Here is a 25771-nt window from a genome sequence, read left to right as displayed (position 1 = left end):
AAGCCTGGGGCTTTTCCTCGGTTCTCACTGATGCCGTAGATACCAGTGCTGATTACCCCCGTTCTGATTAATTAATTGAGAGCATAAGCACCTGCTGAAGACCTTCCCCCAACCAAACTAAACATCCCAGACGTTTATGGATAACCAGCTTTCTAATAGTTACCATTTGTCCAGACTGTTGCCAGAAATGGGGTCAACATGGTGTGTTTTCTGCAGGACCTGGCGATGGGCACGGATGCTGAAGGGGAGAAGATCAAGGACCCCATGAGAGCCATTGTCCCCATTCTGCTGGACGCGAATGTCAGCACTTATGACAAAATCCGCATCATCCTTCTCTACATCTTTTTGAAGAATGGTAGGAACGGTGGGATATAGAGGAGGGGGATAGGCCCTTGGGGAAAATGAGGCAGCTGGGAGAGAGAGAACAAAGTGGAAAACAGTGTAAAAGACAAGGAAAAAGGAAGGAAAGGGGTGTTTAATAAGATCTGAGGGGCTCTTTACATCTGGGGAAATCTCATGTAGGCAGATCAGTTGCAACTAGAGGCTGAGTATCCCCCAGTGATTCTGGAGTTAGTCAAAGGGACAGGATAATTCGAAGAGGACAGGGTGGGGACAGCTGGGAGAGTCTGTTGGCTTTATGGCCAGTTTATTAGAGCGTTTCTGCTAGATACTTTTAACTTGCCCCACATTTGTAATCTGTGCCTTTAAATAACTGGTTTTTACCCATATATGTTGCCCATAAGTGTCCATAGGTGTCCATTGTGCCAAAGATGGACACAGAGGCTCTCCTGTCCAAGCTGACCGTGATGTGGGCCGGGGTGGTGGTGACGGCTGAGAAACAGGAGACGGATGGAAATACAGACCATGAGGGGCAGCTGCTGATGGTCATAGCCCGCAGGCTAGAGTGGAATTGGAGTCCTGATCTTGTCTTGTCTCACAGTAAACTTGATGCTATGAGCGGATTAGTTCCCACTAATCCTGAGGAGAAGGGGCACCGTCCCCCCAGGCACTTGGCTCTGCTGCTCAGCGTGTGATGTCCAGGGGCCGGTGTGGTGATCGGGGTTTCGTTCTCGCAGGCATCACCGAGGAAAACCTGAACAAGCTGATCCAGCACGCCCAGATCCCCCCGGAGGACAGTGAGATCATCACCAACATGGCCCACCTCGGGGTGCCCATCGTCACGGACGTGAGCACCGGCGTCGGGGGGAGGCAGAGGGGAGACAGCGGCTCTCATCTCTTCTCCCCTGGCTGACTTAAGGCAGCTTACAGTACACACACTCAACGCGGAGGAAGAGAAAATGTAAAATCAGAGGGATGCAGGTGTAGGGGTATAAATAAAGTCAAGCTGTAGCACCAGGAACCCAGGCGGGCACGTCAAGGAGGCACACACAGTCACAAAGCTGAGCTGTGTCTGTGAACCCGCCCCAAATAGGAGTCATACCAGCCCTGTCCCACGTGTCTTGAGTCAGCCTGGCTCTGCCGTAGGACACTTAGACTCAGCATCTACTGTGAGGTTGCGAACACAACGCTTAGTGTCATGCCGCCTTGCCACCTTTGGGTCTGCTTCTCTGACAATGACTCAGGACCCAGTGGGGTCAGGTGTTGGGGGGCCGACCAGCCATGAGCTCTGGAAGAGGCCGGGCGGGGGGCTCCAGGACTCTTCAGAGCCCCCCGCCAGGAACCTTGCTTGTAGGAACCCTACTTCCTGCAGGGAGTCAGCTCACGCCTCAGTGCTGGTAAAGCAGGATTGTAGGTGTGCTCCTTCTGGAATCTTAGAGTCAAAAGCTTTGTTCCGGAGCCACCAGAGACCTGTGACTGGGGGCCATCTGGCATTTTCAGGCCCTTGTTCACAGAGGGACCAAATGAGAACAGAGATGATTCATTCAGTGCATCCCGTGCTGTTGAAGCAAAATCAAAGTCACACCAAAGCAGTATTTTCTCCTATAATTGACAACAAACTAATTTTTTTACCTCCCTGCATTTGTAAGAAATGGCACTTATCCATTTGACCCACGTTTGCCATTTTTCCTGGCTTTGAAGAACCAAGTTTGCTCCAGGTTCTTGGGCTGGAGCCCACGGGGCATCGTCCGGGCTTTTGCAGGAAAAGCTCCCTACTTCTCAGTCTTTGCCAGGGCTGACTCCCGGAAGGGAGCCCAGGGGCCAGCGAGGCCTCGCGGGCCCAGGCGCTGACTCAGAGCCTCGGTTCATGTGTTCGCTTTCAGTCCACGCTGCGTCGCAGGAGCAAACCAGAGCGGAAGGAGCGCATCAGCGAGCAGACCTACCAGCTTTCACGATGGACCCCGATCATCAAAGACATCATGGAGGTCAGCGCGGGCCGAGACGAGGGCACAGGGGCAGCCGGGCCCAGGGCTCTGCACCTGAGGCCTGGGGGCTTCAGCCTCACCTGCCCTCGGGTGGGAGTGACACCCAGGGATTAGCACCCAGGCCTTGGAGGGTTTGTGCAGAGCAGCCCCAGGAGACTGTCAGATGTGGATCCTCAGATCCACACGATTGAGCCCCACAGTAGAGACCCCTCAATGGTACTGCAGCCAAAGGAACCAAACCCGTCACAGCACCTGAAGGTCCTGTGAGTAAGGAGCGCCTCACTAAGGACGCAGCAGGGCAGGAGGGCCTCTGGAAAGAGATCCCAGCCCATCCTCCTCCTCTCCCGCTGCTCCCCTCCCTCAGCCCTCACGTCAGCCAGAGACCCTGCCGATCGTGTTTCTGTGCAGCCCTATCTCTTGCCTGGAGTTCTCACTCTCCTTTCCACCTCCTGAATCCTGCCTTCCTGCAAAGTCCCATACACTGGCCCACCTGTCTGACCACCCAGCACCACAGAGGCCTCCCTGGACTCCCACAGCATGTGTCAGGGATACTCTTGACATGTGTGTGCTGCTCTCTGTGTTGGGTCATCGTTTTAGACCTTGGTCCTGTGCCCTCACCTGACGTGTCCTCTGGCACCGAGCCTTGCGCATAGTAGGTGTTTCGTATCTGTGAAAGTCAGGTAGCCCAGCGGTGTCCCTTCCTCCCCTTCTTGTAGCTTGAGGTCGAGGAAACCCTGTGTAGAATCCTGACGCACCCTGGGAGCTTTGGGGTGGGAACTGGAGATGGTCTTTCCAGTTCCTGCCCTTGACAGGTGGACAGGACTGGGGTCCAGAGAATGAAAGGTCTTGGCCAGGATCCCTTTGTTAATTCATAGCAGTCCATGTGCTCCCACTGAACAGTACGTTAAAATAAATATATTTTAAGTATATGAAGTGAGTCAGCTTCCTATTTTTAAAACCCACAAACCAAAACGATGGGTGAACATGAGACATCTTGAAACCAATCACGTGTCTTTGCTTGGCAGAGTGGACCAACTGCACTGTCTCATTCCCTCCTTTGTTCTCTGCTCCCTTTTCCTTCCCCCCACAACCCCAGTCCCCCAAAGAGACATGTGTGGGCTTCACACGGTAGCTGTTTGGAGTGTAGACTTCTCAGCAGCAGGGGTTGGGTAGCTGGATCCACCCACCAGATAATTAGGCCCTTGGGAAACCGAGGCTGTAAGGCCTCAGCTTGCCCGAGAGACTGCCCATGCCTAGTGTCTTCAAGACGGATGGCAAGGGTCAGGAGTTTATTGGACAGGATGCGACATTTATAACCTCACATGGAACATAAAAGGGTGGAAGAGAAGCAAGAAAAATTAATGCAGGTTTTTTTTAAAGTTTATTTTATTTATTTATTGTTTTTGGCTGCGTTGGGTCTTCGTTGCTGCACGTGGGCTTTCTCTAGTTGTGGCGAGCTGGGGCTACTCTTCGTTGCGGTGCGCGGGCTTCTCATTGCGGTGGCTTCTCTTGTTGTGGAGCACGGGCTCTAGGTGTGCGGGCTTCAGTAGTTGTGGCACGTGGGCTCAGTAGTTGTGGCTCGGGGCCCTAGAGCGCAGGCTCAGCAGTTGTGGCATGTGGGCTCAGTAGTTGTGGCTCGTGGGCCCTAGAGCGCAGGCTCAGCAGTGTGGCACACGGGCTTAGCTGCTCCACGGCATGTGGGATCTTCCCGGACCAGGGCTCGAACCTGTGTCCCCTGCATTGGCAGGCGGATTCTTAACCACTGTGCCACCAGGGAAGCCCAATGCAGGGTTTTTTTTTTAACTTCTCTTCAAGAGCAGACCTACAAACTTATCTCATTGTATCCGCTGGTTACGGAGCATCTGGTCCGCCCGCTCCGAGCTCAGCATGAGGCACCCGGCAGCGGGCAGCGGACAGGGGAGCTCTGGTTGTTGCAAAGCTGGCCATGGTTTTGGCTGAGTGACTTGTTCTTCAAATTGTCTTACCTTGATTGCGTCAGCCCTTTGCAAAGAGATGGCCGGTTGATAGCTGTGTCTCTTCTTTCCAGGACACCATTGAAGACAGACTTGACACCAAGCACTACCCATACATCTCCACCCGCTCCTCTGCCTCCTTCAGCACCACTGCGGTCAGGTGAGTGTGAGTCCCTGAGCAAGCGAGCAGGGAGCAAGCGGCACCGTGTCTGGTTGGAGGGCAGCCACACGGCAGTCCTGCTGTGATGCTGCATGACCCTCGAGAACCCTCCCACTGCTTCTCGTCACAGCCAGGGTGCAGGCCAAGTCCTTGCAGCGGCCCATGAGGCCCTTCCCTGGCTTCCCATTCCTCCCGCACTCCCTACTCCTCCCCCACTTCAGCCACACCAGCCTCCTTGCTCTTCCCCGAACACACCAGGCTTACTTCTGCCTCAGGACCTTTGCACTTGCTTTTCCCTCTGCCTGAAATGATCTGTCCCCAGATATCTCTGCATGACTCACCTCTTTTCTCATCCAGGTCTTTAATAAATTGTTACCTTCTCCCATCTTCCCTAACCACCCTGTTTAAAATTACAGTACACCAGTCTTCCTAGCAGCATTATTCCTAATAGCTCAAAAGTGGAGATGACCTAAATGTCTATCAGCTGATGAATGGATAAAAAACACATGGTACATTCATACAATGGAATATTGTTCAGCCAAAGATAGGAATGAAATACTGATCCATGCTGTAACATGGACAAACCTTGAAAATATTATACTAAGTGAAAGAAGCCAATCACTAAAGCCCACAAACACTGTGATTCCATTTATATGAAATGTCTAGAACGGGCTAGTCTCAAGACAGAAAGTAGATTGGTGGTTGCTCGGAACTGGGGATGGGGGTAAGGGTTGGGGAATGGGGAGCGACTGCTAATAGGTATAGAATTTCTTTTTGGGGTTGATGAAAATGGTCTAAAATTGATTGTGGTGATGGCTCACAATTCTGTGACTATACTGAGCACCATTGAATTATACAGTTTAAATGAGTGAATTGTATGATACATGAATTATTTCTCAATAAAGTGTTACAGAAAATAGTGAAAAAATGACCAAAAATGACAGCACCCCAACTTCCTGTCTCCCTTCCCTGTTTTTTCTCCATAGATTACACCACCGCTTAGTGTGCTGTTAGTATTTACCTTGTTCACTGCCCGTCTCCCCCGACTAGAATGTGAGCCTCATGAGGGCAGGGATTCGTGTCTGGTTTATCCTCAGTGCCTAGAACAGAGCCTGGCATGTAGCAGGCACTTGGTGGATTCTGTCTTCACTTTTCATTCATTCGTTAATTTTAGTAATTAAGAAAGGGATGAATACATCATCTGCATAGAGCCACACTTCTCAGATTCATCCTTGATGGAAACATAGATGATGGAAATGTGGATGCCTTGGGTCTGTTGGGCTTCTGCCACGTACCTGGTGATGCTCAGACATTTCTCAGCTTGGAGATGTGAGCAGACAGCAATCAACGCTTCCATCTCTGGGTTCTCCAGCCCTCTGTGTTTTCTTGGCCGCCCACGAGGCCTTGTGCCTATGTTTTTGAAAGCTCTTCCTCTTGTTCACCACCTTGCCATGTTCATCCAGAAGCTTTTCCTGCTATGCTCTGCAGGCCACATCTCCACGGCCAGTCCCTGGGACTCTCAACACTAGGCACACGTTTTGCCTCCAGAATCTCTTCTCTGCCTCCCTCGTGTGTGTGGCCCAGGCTCCCAGGGTAACACTTTTCAATCCATGTGCCTCACTAGTACTTTGCCCGCCCGTCTTCTCTCTCCACCGCGCCCCCTTCTGTCGTCACTGTCAGGCCTGCATGATGCCAGTGGAGGCCAAATGTTTATTGCCAGCGTTGGAGTGAAATACAAAATCCCACACAGTACCACAGCCAGGCTGGCTGACAACGGCAGACAAACAAATGATTGCACAGGCAAAAAAAAGTGACTGTGAGGTCCTCTGGGCTGACCTTCGTGATGTGGAAAGTGGCTTTAATGCTGTCCTAAGTCAGGAAGAAGGGTAAAGATTCCACTGTTCAGAGAAGCCTTGCTCTCCTCGTTCTGTTTCAAATGTATCCGAATTTAATTGAAAATTTAGATGACACGGACAAATGCATTTTACAAATTACAAAAATTGACAATTAAAAAAGAGAAACTCAGTAACCCCTATTAACTTTTTAGTTATCTTTAAAACTTCCACAAAATAAATTTGCAACCCAATGGATGCAATGGTGAATTCTTCTGGTATTTTATGAAGAAACCACTCAACATTAACACATTTGCAGATAACAGAAAGAGAGAAGAAACTTTCCCACTTATTTTATGAGTACATGATCCTAAAAGCAAATCTGAAAATGGCATTAAATAAAACTTCCCTCAAGCACAGAGAGGCAAATGTTATAGATAAACTATTAGCAAACTAAACCCAGTGGCATATACAAGGAGCAGTGCATCTTGCTGAAGGGTTTGTTTGAGGAATGCAAGGCTGATTTAACACTTTAAAATCCTCAGCGTAATTCTCCACACAAGGAAAAATATATATGTGATCTTCTTAAGGGATGGCCCCTTGTTTTGTTTTGATTTTTGTTTTGTTTTCCCCATTTTCTTAGCCTGGAAGCAACCAATTTCTCATTGTTTCCGAGGACAAGGTGAAGGCCCATTGAGGGAAGCCGGGGCCGGGGGTGGGGGGGGCACCTGGGGAACTGTCCTGCCACTGAGATGCCTGTCGTTCAGGAGGCAGCTCTGTGTCACCTCCTCCAGGAAGCCTTCCCCAGTGATGCCCAGTCGGCACTAGAAGTCCCTCCCCCCATGTTTGTTCCCACGGCACTGAGCTCCTCTCCTTGGGGTGAGATGCAGACCCCCACCCTCCTGCCACCCTCCTCGCCCCACCCACCCCAGTTAAGCCTGAGTTCTTGGTTGGCCAAGAGCCACATGTCACTCAGGTCAGCTCCTCGGTGCTGGGGCAGCCCAGTGAGGCGCCTGGTGCACATCTGTCCAGTGAATCAATGTGCCGGCTACAGACAGGCCCTGGACTCTGTGGTCCCTGCTCCCTCCAGCAGAGTGTCCCAGACAAGCCCAGAACTGTACAGCTGGGGGGAGACACTGGGACCAACATCACGTGGGTCAAGCTGCTGAAGGTCCAGCTTTAAAGCCGACCTGAACCCGTCTGTTGCCTGCATGACGGGGTCACAGCACAGGCGCTCATAGTGATTCTTCTCCCGGCAGCCAAAGCGCTTGATAATTTGCACTGCAGTTCACTTCAGCCAACACGCGCTAAGCGTCTACTCTGTTTCGGTCACTGGTGTACAGAACGAGTATGTAACGTGTCATGGAGGTATGAAGTATAAACACTGGATGCAGATAAATATGATTAATATCTTTCTCTCTCCCTCTCCTCCCCCTCTCTCCTGCCCCAGCGCCCGCTATGGGCACTGGCATAAGAATAAGGCCCCAGGGGAGTACCGCAGTGGGCCTCGCCTCATCATCTTCATCCTGGGGGGCGTGAGCCTGAATGAGATGCGTTGTGCTTACGAGGTGACCCAAGCCAATGGAAAGTGGGAAGTGCTCATAGGTGAGTGGGGCGTGTTTTCTAGAGGGAAGGGGCCGCTTCACTGCACTTGGACTCCATTCCATGCTTTGGTGTTTCATTCTGTCTTCGGTTCTCTGTTGCCCCTGAAAAACTTAAGTCTCTAGACATGTTTGTGGACGGCAGACGCTGACGAGCCAAGGGTTCCTTCCTCGTGTCTGCACTGTGTCTCTTGACGAGTGGCAGCCCCGTGTGGTGGGAAGAGCCTGGTCACAGGCTCCAAGAGACCCAGGCTGATATTCCTGCCACGTGGGTCACCTCGAAAGTGCCTCCCCTCTCCACGCTGTTATTTCCTTACCCACGAAAATGGGGTTAAGAGCACCCACTTACAGCCTGAACTAGGCCTGGTGCTGGCCCGGGGCTGGAGGGTGGGGGGTAGGGTGGTGTCAGTTTCCTGGCCACCAGCCTCACGTCCAGAAGACGCTCAGTGTACGGCAGGTGAATGATTACCGGCTCCTTTACCTGTCCGTTGGAGATGCACAGACGAGGAGTGAGAACAGATACTGCCTGAAACATATTGGCCTGACTTCTGGGCTCTGCTGAGGGTTCCCCTAGCCAGTTCCTACTACTTCAGGGTCTGTCATACCCCTTCTGGTTATTTCCTGCTGGTTTTCCAGAAGAAAGGAAGCAACTTATAAGAGCTGACTTAAGGCAGCAGGAGATTTTTCTCCTTTTTCACGCCTACAGGAACTTCTCCAGTTTCTCGGCTGGAAGAGGAAGAGTGAGCTGAGAAAAACCTTGCTTTCTCCAGATGCCTTCCTTTTGTCCCATCTTGCCCTTAACAAAATGGAGGCGCACCTGCCCAGAGTACCTCTTAACATTGATTGGCAAGAGGTGATCAGCACCTACGGCCCTGGCTGGGCCCCGCCCTTGCCCTGGTCTCAATAAGATGCGTCAGTTTTATACCTCCACTCTGGGGGGACCAAGGCGCAGTGCCCCCCAAGCTCTCAGAGTAAGCAGGTTCTGCAGATCCGTCCATGTGGCCGTTCCTGGGTGTATCAAGATGGAGCTGGCACTGTCTTCACAACGCGCCTTCCAGATACCACCATTCATTGGGGAGCTCACACCTCCCCCTCCCCTCCCCTCTCCCTGAAGCCTCCCCTGTCTGGTCACCGTTTCTCCCTGTGTTCTTTCCTTTCTGGTTACGTGGGACCCCGTGCCAGAGCTCTCGGTGCTCCCTGCTTGCGTACGTGTTGCATGAGCGTGTTGGCTAACTCTCTGCTCAAACACAGCTTTCCTGGGCCGAAGCCGTCACAGCCAGGCTTCGCTGTAACCCCCTCTTCCACGCTGACCCGACCTGAGGTTCCCTGTTGGGAGGTGGAGACCCGGGGAGACAGGGTCGCCCCTGCGGATCGACGGAGAGGCCTGGTGCAGACCGCTGACGCCCCGCTGTGTGACCCCGCCCGCTCTGTGCATGCCGGGCGTCCTCACGGCCCATGTGCGCATGTGCCGCGTGTGCACGGCGTGTGCTCCGCGCGTGCGCGTGCGTCTCGCTCTCTCGCACCTCATTGGCTGCATAAAACGTAGGCCTAAGTTGGCATGTTCCGGTAACGTACCTTTGTTCAAGCAGTCAGCCGGCCTCTGTTCTCCCACAGGTTCTACTCATATTCTCACTCCCACCAAATTTCTCATGGACCTGAGACACCCCGACTTCCGGGAGTCCTCTAGGGTATCTTTTGAGGATCAGGCTCCAACAATGGAGTGAGAGCCAAAGAAACAAAGTAAAAGCAGCTTATTACAGAAAAGAAACTCTTCCACTCTGAAGGGTTTTCTTTGATTTATTCCGTCACTCTTTTTATTTTTCCCTTTTCCGTTTATTATTTATTTGATTTTCTTTTAACAAGAAAATGCTTGCAGTTCTTATCACCGATTGAAAATGTGTCCGATGCTGCCCTCACCAACCCTACCCTGAGCCCCACTGGGCTCCGGCCTACCAGCTCGCTCATGCCTTGGGTTACCTGTCGCTCAGTCAGACAGCTGCAGCCCTCTGGGCTTTAGACCAGAAACAATCACAACTGCTGTGCACAGTCCTCCAGAGGGAGCTGGACGTGGAGGGATGCCACAGGCACGGTGCCCCAGCCTGCTGGCCCCAGGGTGAATTTGTGGGCACAAGGCAGAGGACACCAGGCAGCCTCCGGGTTGTGATGTGGTGTGGGAACTTGAGAGTGAGACCAACAGGTCTTCAGGGAACAGTCCTGTCCAAGGCAGAACTCCAGTGGAGATGCCAGTCGGCACGCGATCACGAGGAAAGCTTGGCAGAGGGCGTCAGGGTAGACTCCCAGTCAGTGGTAGTTAGATACATCAATACCTTTTTCCCAGGAAAGACATTTATCCTGAGGAACAATTTCTAAGGGGTGATGGGGTCATAAGCCACCTCGTACATGGTGAACTCCAGCCACCAGTGGAAAGAGCTCACGTCTCCTGTTCCTCTGGGAAAAACAGCACTTAACACTCATTTGCTCTTTCAGTAATTGCTTTTATTTTAATTCTCCTGTGGATCCTTTCGAGAGTTGAGAATCATACCCCTCTCTCCCATTGGAGTCTCCTGGTCAGACTGAGAGCCTTTGGGTAGAAATCTGTTCTCCACGTCATGTGCTGTTTTTAAAGAGTGTCTTCTCTCCCGCCATGCTCGTGCCTTTATCTCAGTTACCCGGGAACCCATTGTCAGGTTGGCACATTACCCAGGTTTTATTCTTGTCCTCATTCCTTCCTCTCTCTTTCCACCCTTCTTTTGTGCTGGAAATCTCCCCTGACCTGTTCAGATGGCAGACTGACCCTGAAGACCTCACTGCACCATTAGTCATTCTTTAGTTTCATTACACATTCTGTGATGAGGCCACATCTTGTGTACCTGACTTCGTCTACTCTGTTGAGGATGCACCCTAGAAATGTCCCCACCCCCACCCCGGGCTGAAACATGGCCCTGTGAGTTACAGAGCGTGAGTCACCTGTCAAGTGAGCAGCGGACAGGCATGGACTCCAGCCTCAGCTTGGCCGCAAGCACCTGTGTGACTGGGGAAGGTCGTTCCCCCTGGGTCACAGAACACAGGGAGGCTGGATGGCAGGGCCCGAGGCTGCTCGGGCTCTGACCGTCTGTAATGCAGTCATTCAGTTGTTGGCTTAAACCAAGCAGCCCTGCACACTCTGGCACACTCTGTGGCGACCCTTGGGGGAATGGACATCAGAACCCTGGCTGGGGTAACATCAGAAGTGTGCTTGTTGTTTGAAAGAGAATAAGCTCCATCCACGAAGGGCTTGCTCTAAAGGTCTGCACCGGAGGCTGTGCTGTTTAGCTCCTCTTTCTCCGCCTGGGTTGGAGATAGCTGCCCCACGGCAGTAGGGAGATGAGAAGCAGCAAGTGGTTGTGAGCCAGGACAGGGGGGCTGGCTGTGGCCCTGGGCTACCTGCCATCCTGCCCAGGCTGCCTTCACCCTAGAAAGCAAGGCCAGTGGGTGGTCAATAAAAGCAACTAAAAAAACAGCCATTGTTCAGCAGCACCTTGGTAGGTTGGTAATAAGAGACATCTGGTTCTCGTGCAGATGGCAGGCAGGTGGACGGCATTTGCTGCAAGGTGTATTTCGAGGCTTCTCAAAGGACAAATGAGCAATCACAGACCACTTGCAGAGTCAGAAAGAATCACAAACCCAGACCTCAGGGGCTCCTGCTAGGATGCATTCTGGGATTCCCTGCTTTGGAAGATGCCTCTTCTTTGCACACTGCTTCCTCTGTTTTATGTTCAATCAGCAGAGAGGTCTCAGCTGCCATCAGAGCAGAGAGAGCACGAACAGACTCTGGCTGTTTGTTCCCGGCTTCTGAAATGCTTTGTTGAACAGTGTTGGATTTTAGAGAGTTCAGTTAAGAAAAAGTGAGGCACAGGGAGGTCAGACAGCAGGGGAGCCTTCCGACTTGCCCACTTCTGTTGCGATTGTCCAGGTGACCAAAGCCCAGGACACTGCAGGGCGTTAGAGAGGCTGGGTGGTCTCCTCCCCCACATTGGTATTTGCAGGAACTTAGCTTTTAAGAGATGGGTTTCCCCTGCTCAGCAGTGAACGAGCGTCCGCGGCGGGCCCTGTGTGCATGCCAGTGCTGTGCTCCATCCTCCCGGCCCCACTCTCTCCTCCCGGCCCCTCTTTGTCCTGGAGCCGAGGCTGGCTCCCCACGGCTGGGCTGAAGGGAGTGGGCATGGATAACTGAAGTGCACAGACGCCACCAAGCCTTGGCTCAGTCCCCGCTAATCAATCCATCATTCCTCTCAACTGTCTAAGAAATGAAATCTTTTGATTAGATCTTCACCTCGGTGCTCTAGGTGGTTTATATTAAAAGTACTGACCATTAGGGAATGTCCAGGAGGCCTCAGGAGCTGATGAAAGGGGACCGAAAGGCTGGCTTAGACCTTATTATAGAGCACTTACACGGGAGAGTATGTTTTTTTTTTATTATGTTGAGTACTTTGCTTTATTCTAGATCGAGGTCAGATAAGTTTCATTTTTCAGTGAGACTCAGATTTGAATCTGAGCGCAGAGCCGATCCAATGCCCAGCTGCTTTTTCAGCGTTCCCTTACACATCCCCTCCTGGGGCAGGAAGCCACAGGGCCCCCAGAATTGAGAGCAGTGGCATGGCTTCTGGGCCTGGCTGTGCCACCAACATGCCTCACCACCCTGGGCGTCTTGGATGTGGGTGGGCAAGACCACTGTCTTCCACATCTGGCAGATCATCACACTCACCTGGGCTGCTCTTAAATCTATAATTTAAACGTATCGTTCACCGGTACTGCCCTCAGTAGTGTGAGTCAGCAGGACTGTTTCAGCCAAATCCAGGAACAGCTAGACCAGCTGATCTGTCAGAACTCCTGTGGTTCTCGGGTGCCGTCCGTGAGGAAGGAAGGATTTTGTCCTGGCAGAGGTCACTGTGTCTGGTCCCCAGCTTTGACAGTCTTTGGATGACTTTGTTTTGGAGACCCCCGTTCACGTTTCAGTGTTGCAGTTATGTAGAATAAGAGGGACCCTCAGAGCAGTAGAACCCACTTGCTGTTCTAGAGGGCCTACATGTCAGCCACCCGTGGGTTCAAGTGAGAACATTTGCAATGTTTGTGGTGGTGAAAAGCTTGACCAGGGTATTAAAGCGATACAGCTGATTGCGAAGCAAGAATTGGCCCTCAGGTGATTCGGATTAACACCAGCTGGTCTGCATCCTTTAAAGAGACGAGGTATTGATAGTTAGGGCCCAGGACCGTAACTGTTGCCTGATACTGTTGGTTCTGGAAGTTTTCTGCTTTCAGTCAAAGGTTGGGAACACCAGATGGGCAGCAATCAGATAATACCCGGAAGTTCTGAAACGTGGATTCCTTCACCTCCTTCTGGCCTCCCTCCAAGTCCTGAATCTGCACATAAGCAAGGGTAGGGGACACCTTGGGATAGGCATCTGCTCAGAGGCCTTTTGGCTGCAAGGGAGGACGTTAGGGACAGTTTCTCTGGCATGTGCATTGCCTTAACCTAGGGAGCCCCCAGGCTCATCCCCCGTACGGAATTCCCAGCAGCTGTCTTTCAGGTATAGACACTCAAACTGCTGCATCAAGTCGAGATTTGGAAGGCTTTCATTCTGCCATTGGTTCTGGTCAGAATTTGGTAATGTTTATCCCTGTTTCCTCATTTGTGGAGCAGCCTTTGACCTTTAGGACTAGTAGGAAGATTGATAAGGTCACAGAAATGAGTGTCTTCGGGGGAGAGGGGGACACACTGCTGAAACCGGTGTCACATTTGCCAAAGGAGCCTCGGGTCTGCAGGATGAGTCAGCTTTGGGCGCAGGGGCTGGCGCAGGCTGCACTCTCAGGGCATCACACTCTGCACCTCGGGGAAGTAGCTGGGGACTGGTTCCTCACTCAGCAGGCCCTGGGGGGGCTGGGGCTTAAGCTGCAGAGAACAGGATGTTGAGAAGCCTCTCACACCAGAGAGGGCTTCACCAGTGTTCTCCTGGTCTGGACTGACCAGGAAGGCTCCAGGCTGCAATGCCAGCAGTCGCAGGTCAGCTGAGCAAGTAGCGGTCAAAGGCATAGGGACCCTGGCATTTGGAATCACTCCCAACAAGCCAGCCAAAGCCTTCTTTTGCCTGCCCTCAGGGTGGAAATCTGGCATCCCATGGTTTCGGGTCCCCTCCTCACATGAAGGCCCACTCGGCCGCATCTCCAGGGAGGCACATTTTCAAGTATGGGTCTCTTTTGTTCAGTTCTTCTCTCCCACCGGGATCTCTTTTTTTGAAGCCTACTGCTGCATGCATGCAGGCCTCATGCTCACACACCAGTCACTCCTGTTCTGTTTAAGTCCATGTCCAAACCACACAATCCATGCATCTTTTTTTTACTGCACTTACGAGATCTCTCTCTCTCTCCTTATGAAAAAGGACTTCATTTTTTTTTCTTTTTTCTTTTTTCTTTTTGCAATAGAAGTATATCTAATTCCATTAGCTTAAATTTTTGCAAGCATTTCTAACCTCTTACAATGCGCGGTCTCTGCAAGGTAAGGCCTCAGGTACCCCGGCCCTTCCCCCTTCACACCTGAGGTCCCTCCCACCACGCAGTCCCAGCCAGCGGGCTCCCGGAAGGCAGTGGCTTCCCCCAGGTGCTCCACCCGTCCACTTCTTCCTCCCTACCTGCACCACTCTTACCACACACAGTCCCCCCTGCTAACCCCTGCCCCATTCCCAGCCTCTTTCCCGGCCGGTTTGGAACTTCTCTCCCTGGCTTCACCTTGAGTTCAGGAGAGAATTAGAAGTGCAGCTGCCCTGTCCCCTGGCAGACAGCAGCGCTGAGCACTGATGGAGAGGTGGGCTCCTTCCTTGGTACAGCCCGGGACCCTGCCCAAGCCAGAGGGTGTGTTCTGTTTATCCACAGCCCTCACATGTCTCCCAGGCCTACTATGACAAGGCCCCAAACCCCAGTCCCCAACCCCTCCCTGCATCTGGGTGGGGGAGGGGGAACGGCTACAGCTCTGGGGATAGAACAGGGCAGGAAAGGGGAAAGTGTTCGAAACCAGAGCCGGCAAGCTCACGGTCTTTTCTGCCTTCCTCCAGGATCCACGCACATTCTCACCCCACAGAAACTGCTGGACACGCTGAAGAAACTGAATAAAACAGATGAAGAAATAAGCAGTTAAAAAATAAGCCACGCCTCCAAAAAACGAACCCTCTCCCCAAAGTGCTCGCAGCCCTGACCACCGCTGACCGCCTCGGTTCCCTTGCTGACCCCCCTCTCCCTCCATCGCCTGCCCCAGCTCTGCACGCCCGGCCGGCGCTGTCGCCAGCTGCGTTCTCGTGTTTGGTGATGCCCTCTTCTCGTTTGAAACAAAATAATGCATTGTGTTTTTTTAAAAAAAAGAGTACCTTCTAGATGTATCCTGGAGGAGACGTTCGGTGTGAGGGACGCGCTGCTGGAGGGTTTCTGAACTGCTTAGGATGATGAATGGACACCTGCTCCCCATCGGTCGTGATTTTATGACCTTGTACATAACCCAGCGTGACATGTGCACATTGCTTGCGTATGAGAAGGTAGATGTTTGGGTATTTTTAAAAACCCGTTTGGGATTGTTCCTGTTCTTGTTGGGAATCACTGAGATGTCCGTTCTTGGAGTATTTTAAACTGAGGATTAATCTGTTATCTTCACTCCAGTTCCTACCCCTCAGTGCCAGCTCTCATCCAGATAAGCTTGGAAGTGAAGCTCAGGTGACATCTCGAGAGGTTTGAGCTGGAGTCGACCTCTGCTCTCCCCAGGGGGCTCATTCCCCCCCTCCCCCATGCTGGAGGAGGGCGTCCACAGGAAGTCAGGCTGGGTGCCTGTCGTGGCTCCCTCCCTGGCCGCTGCCGCAGCGCTGTGATCCTGTTCTGTGGTCTGTCACTGTCCCCAGATGAGTGAGGAACAAGCTCCCACCGGGGACCTGGGTCCCTTGGAGAAGCAGTTAGACCTGGTCCTTCAGACCAGACCCCATCTTTCCCCAGGCATCACCCCCGACAGAGCCGCTCTTTCTCAGCAGGGTCAGCCTGGGTGGAGCTCACGGGACAGGAGCGAACCAGGGCAGAGTGAGTTCCGCAGGCTCCTGATCAGAGGTCCCTTTCCTGTAGAGCACTGTCTGCGCCCCCGACACTTCAAACCACCTGAAGAGTGGCCCGGTGGATTTATCCAGACCCTGATCCCGCTCAGGTTATCCTCCGTTTAAGATACTTCCTAATACTTTATTTTGTGTAGTGTGGGGTCATATGTCGTCGTGCTTGTAAGAGAAAAACGATCATTTTATTCTCTGTATAAAAACGTAGCTGTATAAATCTTAGCTCTAATGCAGAAATTAAAGAAGCAAATGCAGGAAGGATGTCTCGTCGCCCTCAGGACTCAGCAGCTCGTTCTCCGGAAGGGAGCACACTATTTGTTCTGCTGCTGTTGTGAACTATAATGACAGTGGAAGTCACAAAAATGTCCCACGCCCACCCGCACCCCCCCCCCTTAACCCCTGCAAACCGTGTGTGTATATTACTGTCTTGTGGCATCGTCATTGCAAACGTGGTGTGTGCTAGTTCTCCGCGGCCCTCAATTCCCTTTCAGAATATACTCCTCACCCGCCCCATTAGATGCATCGTGGCATTCTCTTCTCAAGGCTTTGAAATCTCCCCTTTGCACTCAGATTAGTTTTCAGGTCTGTCTCCCTTCCCCCCCTTACAAGATCTTATTTCCTTAGGACAGACTGTAGGGACCTGCCTTGGTTTGTTTCTTCTTGTTACTGCTTGTTTTGTCCCCTGCCCTTGACCAAACGATCGATGCTCATGCTTCAGGACCTTGTTTGTCCGATGTGTTGGTTTTCCTTTCTCTGTTATTTATATAAAAATAATTTATCAAAAGGATATTTTAAAAAAAAAAAAGCTAGTCTGTCTTGAAACTTGTTCACCTTGAAATTATCAGAATCTCAGTGTTTGAAAGTATTGAAGCACAAACATGTATCATCTCTGTACTGTTCTGTACTAAAGCACTCGAGTCTAATAAATAAATAAATCAGCGCCCATGCACGGTGTCCAGGGTGACTCGCAGCCTGGTTTTACTTTGGGGAGCGGAAGGAGAAAGGCTTTGTCAGTGGTCCACTGGGGAGGAGCCCGGCCACCCCTGGCTGTGGCTCGGAGCCTTCTGGATCCATTCACTGTTACTTGAATTAGGCTCTAGAGCTACCTGGCGTCTGGAGACGATCCATGAAGTGTGTACTGCACTGCCTGACACCAGGCAGTTCTTCCATCGTCCCGTGTCTCTGTATGTAGAGCGTCTGTCTATCGCAGAGACAGCAAGGCTCTGTCTTGGCAGGTGGCGCCCTACTTGAGCCTGTGGTGCCAGTGCATTTCGGGCACGTGATGAGGTCATTTTACCTGTGGTACTGCTGTCCTCCTCTGGTCCTGCTGCCACACCGTCTAGCCTTCCGGTGAACTTATTTCCAGATCTGAAAAGCGTATCCTGCTGGTCCTGAAGGCTGTTGGTGACCTGGAGAGACTGTGATGCGTTTGGTCCCAGTGGGGAGGGGACCCTTAAGTTAGGGTTGGAGTCATACTGGAAACCTGCTAGAATACTGGGCGCAGGGGTGTGGGGTTCTTTGTAGGAACTTCCGTTTCTACCCTTTTGTCCCCAGTCACCCTGTCATTCAAATTCTGATCTCCCTCATACTGTTAAGAAATCCAACAAGTCAGGGCCAGTTGGTGGAAGGTGCATCTCCACAACCAGGCTATTGTCTGGTGAGACTTGCCTTAAGGGAGGTAATGATGACATTTATTGAGTCCCTGCGCCTTGTCAGGCCCCCTTGTATACCTTGTCTTTTGGGTGGGTGCTCTCCCCATTTTACAGATGAAGGAGCTGAATGGAATTCCCTGGCAGTCCAGTGGTTAGGGCTCCACACTTCCACTGCAGGGGGCGTGGGTTGGATCCCTGGTCGGGGAACTAAGATCCCGCGTGTCACAAAGCTCACTCCAGCAGGAAAGCATCAGACTCTCATTGTCTTCAATTAGTAGTTGCCTCACTGGTAACCAGAATGCCTTGGAGTGAGGTCCAAGATCAGAATTCTTAAATTCTAAATTGTTCTAAACTGAGTTTACATTAAAGCAAAGTCAGTACTGTCTGCTCCGTCTCCCCAGGGCCGTGTGTCCCCTCCAGGCCCACGGTAGTGGCTTGTTAGTCTCTCTAACTGTCCCTGACATCATTTGACGCAGGGTCTCTGGCACCTCTTTCCATTCCACCCCCTCACCACCACCACCCAGTGGCAAACAAGCATGGCCCTTTCTATGCTCCTGGAAGAAGTCCTGGTTTTCCTGTAACACAGCACAAATGGAGCCTGCAGGCCATTCCTCCAGAAGGTCTCCAGTAGTGTTAAATACTCCTGCATGGGCCAGGTGTTCTGCAACAAACCAAGGCATAGAGTGTTGCATCTGTAACTGGGCGATCCTAAACCAGGAGTCTGTGAGCTGCAGCCAGTCCCTCCGCCTTTCTGGAGTTTCAGGTCTAGGCTGTGGGTCTCAGCCAGACCCTGCTGAGGGGCCTGTCCACCCACTCGGCGACACCAGGCATTCATTCCTGGGAGGCAGAATGGCGGAGCGCCTAGGAGCACAGACCTCGGCGTCAGGCTGGCCTGGGTCACATCCACCTGGGCCTCGGTCCATAGGACCTTGATGAGGGACTTGGTCCCCTCCTGTGAGTGACGCCCATGGAGGAACGGTGCTGAGCTGGCCCTATAGTGAGTACGGTAAGCACTCAGTGCTGATGGTGATGATTATGACTCTCAGCCAAGTCTGGGGAAAAAGAGTAAACACACACACTGGAAAAAAAAAACAAATGTCCATCAACTAGAAGATGGATGAATTGTTGTGTATGCAGCCAATGACTACTCTTTTTTTAAAATAAATTTATTTATGTATTTTTGCTGTGTTGGGTCTTCGTTTCTATGCGAGGGCTTTCTCTAGTTGCGGAGCACAGGCTCCAGACGCGCAGGCTCAGTAGCTGTGGCGCACGGGCTTAGCTGCTTCGCGGCATGTGGGACCTTCCCAGACCAGGGCTCGAACCCGTGTCCCCTGCGTTGGCAGGCAGATTCTCAACCACTGCGCCACCAGGGAAGCCCAAGCCAATGACTACTCTTAAGGCAGTTAAAAATGCATGACCTACACATATCAACATGAATAAACCTCAAAAACTTAATGTTGAGTGAACAAGTTACAGAATACGTACAGAATGTGTAAGGTTTTTAAACCTCATAAAAAGTACTATAGAATACTTATGAATACCTATGATGTAACTGTATAAAAATGTGCATGAGAATGATAAATATACCAAAGTCAGGATAGTGGCTACCCACGAGGAGAGGATGGTTATTATTGTGTTGCCTTATAGCCCCAATCACACAATGAATCAGTGGCTTAAAAGTGCTTCATGGAATCAAAATCATATAGATAACAATTCTCATTGTAGTTAATGTATATTGAGTACTTATTATGTGCCAGACATGAGTGTTTTATACGTATCTTGCTGAAGTTTCTCAACAACTCTAGGAGTTAGATGTCATTATTCATTTATTTATTTATTTATTTATTTAAATGTTGTGGGTAGGAGTTTATTAATTAATTTATTTTTGCTGTATTGGGTCTTCATTTCTGTTCAAGGGCTTTCTCTAGTTGTGGCAAGCGGGGGCCACTCTTCATCGCGGTGCTTGGGCCTCTCACTATCGCGGCCTCTCTTGTTGCAGAGCACAGGCTCCAGACGCGCAGGCTCAGTAGTTGTGGCTCACAGGCCTAGCTGCTCCATGGCATGTGGGATCTTCCCAGACCAGGGCTCGAACCCATGTCCCCTGAATTAGCAGGCAGATTCTCAACGACTGCGCCACCAGGGAAGCCCTAGATGTCATTATTAACCCTACTAACACATGGGGAAACAAAGGCACAAAGACAGAGGAACTTGGCCAAGGTCCCCCTGTTGGTACAAGGCAGAGCCTAGATTTAAACAGGGTTGTCTGGGGACTTCCCTGGTGGTCCAGTGGGTAAGTCTCTGTGCTCCCCAGTGCAGGGCGCCTGGGTTCAATCCCTGGTCGGGGAACTAGATCCCACATGCATGCCGCAATGAAGATCTCACATGCCGCAACTAAGAGCCAGTGCAGCCAAAATAAATAAATGTTAAAAAGTAATAATAGTAAAAATTTTTAAAAAAGGTGAGGAATCCTCAGGGGTCGCTCACCCGAAATCCAGTCATATCTGAAATAAATAAATAAATAAACAAACAGGGTTGTCTGACTCCAGAGCCCATGTTCTCTACTCTCAGAAAAGCGTTATCAACGTAAATAGACAACAGGATTCTGGCGTGAATATAGAATGTGAGTCTGTATGGGCTGGACCCAGTGACTCTTCAAGAATGATTATTTTACACAAGCAACCAAAAAAAAAAAAAAAAAGAGTAGAAATAGAACAATAAAAGTTGAATTTTCCAGGCCGGTAAGCTTCACCTCCCTGGTTCCCCGTGCTTTACCTGTTAGGTAGGAACACTGTCAGAGAGGAGATGAACACGTTGAAACATTTCATTCAATTTCAAATGAAGCATGGTGACCTCCTCCATAAGCCAAGCAGGTTTCCCCAATACCAATCACAAAAGAATACATGAAACCAATTAAGTCCACCCCTCAGCGTGGGGAAGAAACCCAAACTACAGACAACAGAGTTACACTCGGAGTGAAAAGTGGCACCAGATGTAATGTTGCCAAGAGGCTTGTAAAAACCAGGCGCTGTATCCGGAGCTACCAGCCTCCTCTTAACTGCTCTCCACCAGGATCGCCACTGGTTTTGCCAACACCCTTAGACAAGGAGTTTTCAAAGCCTTGATCTGAACAAAGTCAGCTCCCTCTGGCAGAACGGTGGAGCTCTCTGTCCTTACAGCCTGCCTTTCCGCAGTGCAGAACCCGTGCACCACTGCACCCAGGATGGGGGCTGACCTACTTTTCCTGGAGTGACACCTGCTCTACAAGTGGGCTCTAGGGGGTGGCAGCCCCTGCTCTTCTCAGCTTGCCCCTCCCGGTGTGGAACCTCCACCCTAGGACCTAGCTGAGGTGGTCAGGGTGCAGGTATTTTTTAACCTGCCACACCTGGAGTGGCACTTCTACCGTCTGAGTGGACCTGTGTGGGGAAGTCCTCTGTTGTACCTGCTGGGAATGGAGAATCTGCAGCATAGGAGGGTGTGGCCATCTGCCCTTCCCAGGGAGAAACTGGAGCCCCAGACTAGGAGCTGAGAGGAGAGGGAGACCCCAGCTTCTTGGCCACGCCTGCCCAGAGGTGTGCACCCAGGTAAAACCTGTGTTACACAGAACTGGGGAGGGGGAGTGAGCATATTTTTTTTCTGACACCAAATACATATCACCGTCACACCATTTCTCCAAGTTTCTGATGCCAACTTTGTGTCCGACGGTTATGTCAATTCTGACACTAATTATTCAGTTAATGCAGATCCCACAGGTCAAGAGCTCAGTCCCACAAAACTGCCCCCACTTCAGACATCAGCCACCAAAGGGGTGCCCAGGCTACCCACACTTCTGCCCAGATGACTGCAATTCGAGGGTCCTCACGACCCCCTCCTCAGGTTTGATAATTCATTAGAACAACTTACAGAATCAAGGAAAGCACTTTAGTTACTGTTACTGGTTTATTATAAAGGATACAACTCAAGAACAGCCAAATGGAAGGGATGCACAGGGCAAGGTATCGGGAGTGGGAGAGTAGCCCAGAACTTCCACGCCCTTTCCAGGCACACCACCCTCCCGGCACCTCCATATGTTCACTAACCGAGAAGATCCCCAAACTCTGTTATTTTGAAGTTTTTATGGAGGTGTCATTACGTAGGCAGAGTTGATTAAATCATTGGCCGCTGGTAATTGAACTCCGTCTCTAGCCCCTCTCTCCTCCCCAGAGGTCAGGGGTGGGGTTGGTAGTTGCTGAAAGTTCTAACCCTCTAATCTTGTGCTTGGTCTTTCTGGTGAGCAGCCTGCACCCTGAAGCTGTTCCACCCCACCCCCCACCCCCACCCCCACCCCCACCCCCCGCCCCATCACCTCATTAGCATAAACTCAGGTATGTGGAAGGGGGCTTGTTATGAATAGCAAAAGACACTCCTTTCGCTCAGGAAATTTCAAGGGTTTTAGGAGCCCTGTGCCAGAAATCCAGGGCAAAAAGTAAATATGTATATATATTTTATTATTACATATTATCATATTATTATATGTAATAATATATATCACAGCTGATAAGGAAGCACGTCATTGCTCAAATACCACAGACTCGTTCTTGCAGAGATTTTGTAGATTTTCATAAATGTTTCTGCATCTACTGTATGCCCTTAGAACAATTTCCAGACACTTTATTACTTTTAAAATTTTTTATTGGAGTATAGTTTATTTACAATGTTGTGTTAATTTCAGGTGTACAGCAAAGTGAATCAGTTATACATATACGTATGTCCATTCTTTTTTAGATTCTTTTCCCATATAGGTTATTACAGAATATTGAGTAGAGTTCCCTGTGCTATACAGTAAGTCCCTATTAGTTATCTATTTTATATAGCGTAGTGTGTATATGTTAATCCCAATCTCCTAATTTATCCCTCCCCCCCTTTGCCTTTGGTAACCATAAGTTTGTTTTCTACATCTGGGACTCCTTCTGTTTTGTAAATGAGTTTATTTGTACCTCCAGACACTTTAAGTGATTGTTTCTTTCTTAAAAACTAATCTTCACCAATTAAATTGTGGTTTTGCAGGGGGAGGGTCCATCGAGCTCCTTTACTGTGCCATCCCAAACTCCCACCCAGACTGTCTTACTCAGTTAATAGATATTTACTGAGCGTCTACTATGTGCCAGCACTCACCCTAGGCTCTGGGGATGTAGCCACGAATGAGACTGGGTCCTCATGAGCTTACACTAGTGGTGGGTGGTATTATGTCACTCACACACACACACACACACACACACACACACACATCCTGAATGAATGAATCGCTCATGTTGTGTGCTCCATAGAGGTGGGCAAGGCTTCAGGCAGTCTCCCTTGGGGCTGGCCTTCCTCTCTCCAGAACCTCCTAGAGGTGGCAGTGCCCCCAGTCCACCGGCCACTGCCCTGGGCTGATGCTGCAGTCTGCTGGGCTTTGTGCACCGTACCCACTCCTATCAGAAGACCTGGCTGCCGGAGTGGCTGCCGGACTTTGTGGTCAGGCAGCTCCAGCAGTTCTGGGCCACCAACACCAGTTCCCAAGCAGGACACAGAAGCAGTCATGAGAAAGTGTCCCAGGGGTAGATGACGAGTCTGGGGTCCCAGAATAGGGAGTTTTGGGAAGGCTCTCCAAACAAGCCCCAGAAAGGGATATCCTTGGACCTGGAGCATCCCCTTCCCCACCCCACCATCTGAAAGGCTGGCCTGGAAGCCCTACTGGTCACTCTTGCCATGTGAGTGCAGTGCATTTATCAGCCTGGCCCTGGCGACTCCCAGGGGCGACTCTGGTGCTAACAAAGGAGGGGGTACAGGTCCCAAAGCTGACGCCTTCTGTGGGCTCCAGGCAGCCTGAGGGGGCTGCTGGTCATGCTGCCCCACTGGGCTGGGGACCCAGAGCTACCTCCTGAGATGTGCTTCAGGTAAAGGAAGGAAGAAACCTGAGAGGCGTGACGAGGAAGGGCACTGGGATGGCACCATGGAGAAGCTTTGCCTGGGCTGGGCTCCTCTGGGGCCCCCCATGCCCTGCTCAGGTGGGGGAAGGGCGGTGTCCAGCCGGAGTTGGGGGCATTGCTTTGGGCTAGAGGGGCAGCCCCCCTGCTGGCCCCAGGTCTTGGGCGCTGGGCCAGGTCAGTCTCTCTCTGGGGCTTCAGTGTCGCCCCGTCTGCAGTCCCAGGACTCGCTGCACTGTTGTGAGTCTGTGCAAAGGCTGAAGCCCGTGCACAAGTGTGGCGGCCCTCCCAGGGCTGCGCCAGCCTGCAGGGAACAGATATTCTGGGAAAGACAGGCCACCACAGGCTGGGGGTACTGGGACGTTGGAAATCCCAGAGGCTGCTCAACACACAGAGCAGGCTGGAGCTTCACCCACCTGCTCCACTGATGGCAACATCAGCTGCTGCTTTTTTTTTTTTTTTTTTTTGCGGTACACGGGCCTCTCACTGCTGTGGCCTCTCCCGCTGCGGAGCACAGGCTCCGGATGCGCAGGCTCAGCGGCCATGGCTCACGGGCCCAGCCGCTCCGCGGCATGTGGGATCTTCCCGGACCGGGCCACGAACCCGTGTCCCCTGCATCGGCAGGCGGACTCTCAACCACTGCGCCACCAGGGAAGCCCCCAGCTGCTGCTTATTAAGTGCCTACTGCATCCCTGGGCCAGATCCCTGCACCATGTACTTCACATACAAGGTCACTTTCAGTCCACAACATGGTCTCCCTATTTTACAGCTCAGTGAGGTCAGGCCACTGACCCAAGATGTAAGATGTCTCTTACATGGGATGCGAGAAATAGTACCCAAACTGGAGCCTGCTTTAACCAACCACCGCTGCAACCTGCCTCATTGCCAAACACCCACCTCCGCGTCTCCCTGCACCCATCCCAAGGATCCCACTGTTTACAAAATCTGGCTGCTCAAACCAACCCCAGTTGCTGAAGTAACACTGAGCTGCCCCTTGTCCAGCCGTCCGACTTTTAGGGAGGGGCAGCAGCCATCTCCTGCTAAGTGCTGAGCCTCTGCGGAGCCCTGGGACAACAGGTAGACAGGGCCCGGCCACCGTCCCAGGGAGTGCCTCGGCTCACAAGCGCTGGGTGGACACAGCAGGCATGCAGGTGTGGCTGGCTGGAGATGAGGGCCCGGAGAAGGAGCGTGAAGGGGCCAGAGCCTGGTTGGGGCACACGGCTGCCAGCTAGGGCATCTGCCAACCAGTCACCGACGGCCCTCCTGACCCAGGATGCTGCCATCCCAGACCAAAGCTCACAGAACGGGCTTTTGTTGGCCGGGGTCAGCATGGGGCAGATGGAGCACTTCCCCTGAGCTTTGTGGAAAATTGAACCAGCCTCTGGACTGGGACATCTTGGGACCCCAGCATGGGAGCCTCTGATAGAAAACATCCATTTCGGGCTTCCCTGGTGGCGCAGTGGTTGAGAGTCCGCCTGCCGATGCAGGGGACACGGGTTCGTGCCCCGGTCCGGGAAGATCCCACGTGCTGTGGAGCGGCTGGGCACGTGAGCCATGGCTGCTGAGCCTGAGCGTCCGGAGCCTGTGCTCCGCAACGAGAGAGGCCACAACAGTGAGAGGCCCGCGTACTGCAAAAAAAAAGAAAGAAAGAAAAGAAAACATCCATTTCTTACTATACTGCCTCTCCACACGGCTTTGGGTGAACTGAGAGAATGATTTTGCTGTGTAGCTGCATCACCAAAGAATGAACAAGCTGGGCTCAGAGGGAGGGGCTTCTTGACCCGGGAGTGGAGTGGGGGGTGGGGGGAGCTCTGTAGAAGTCCCTCCCATTCCCAATGGGCACAAAGGGGCAGGGTGGTGATTTCTAGGGCTCTGACTCACTCTAATATTCCCATGTCACTTATTTCCACTTGAGCGAAGGAGGGGTCTCCACAAAAAGAGCGTCCTGTGAGCCTGGCATCCTGATCTCTGAGATGCCATGGCCTGGGCCACCCAGGCCTAGGGCCCCTGTGACACCGTTGGCCTCGGAGCAGGAGGCTGGTCTCTGAAGCCCAGCCTCGCCAGGAAGAGGGAAGATCCCTTTAAGTCCTGCCTCACAGCCTCAGCTTGTTGCTATGTATGGGACCAACTTCCTTAGCAACCACCTGGCCTCTTAAAGGGGCCCTGGAGTAGT

General features: G+C 51.8%; 1 protein-coding gene across 2 annotated transcripts in view; it reads left to right on the top strand.

The window, feature by feature from the left end:
• Positions 1 to 16952, top strand: part of STXBP1 (syntaxin binding protein 1) — a 71864-nt gene extending 54912 nt beyond the window's left edge. For both annotated transcript variants that reach the window (XM_060101108.1, XM_060101107.1), the window contains 6 exons: positions 217 to 355; positions 1077 to 1186; positions 2223 to 2324; positions 4372 to 4457; positions 7740 to 7894; positions 14976 to 16952. In XM_060101108.1, coding sequence (XP_059957091.1) covers positions 217 to 355; positions 1077 to 1186; positions 2223 to 2324; positions 4372 to 4457; positions 7740 to 7894; positions 14976 to 15058 — 675 coding nt within the window. In that variant the 3' untranslated portion in view covers positions 15059 to 16952. The remainder of the gene's footprint in view (positions 1 to 216; positions 356 to 1076; positions 1187 to 2222; positions 2325 to 4371; positions 4458 to 7739; positions 7895 to 14975) is intronic.
• Positions 16953 to 25771: the final 8819 nt, after the last annotated feature.

Source organism: Mesoplodon densirostris, chromosome 6 (assembly GCF_025265405.1).
Source record: "Mesoplodon densirostris isolate mMesDen1 chromosome 6, mMesDen1 primary haplotype, whole genome shotgun sequence".
NCBI lineage: Eukaryota > Metazoa > Chordata > Mammalia > Artiodactyla > Ziphiidae > Mesoplodon > Mesoplodon densirostris.
This window is presented reverse-complemented; position numbering and strand designations above follow the sequence as displayed.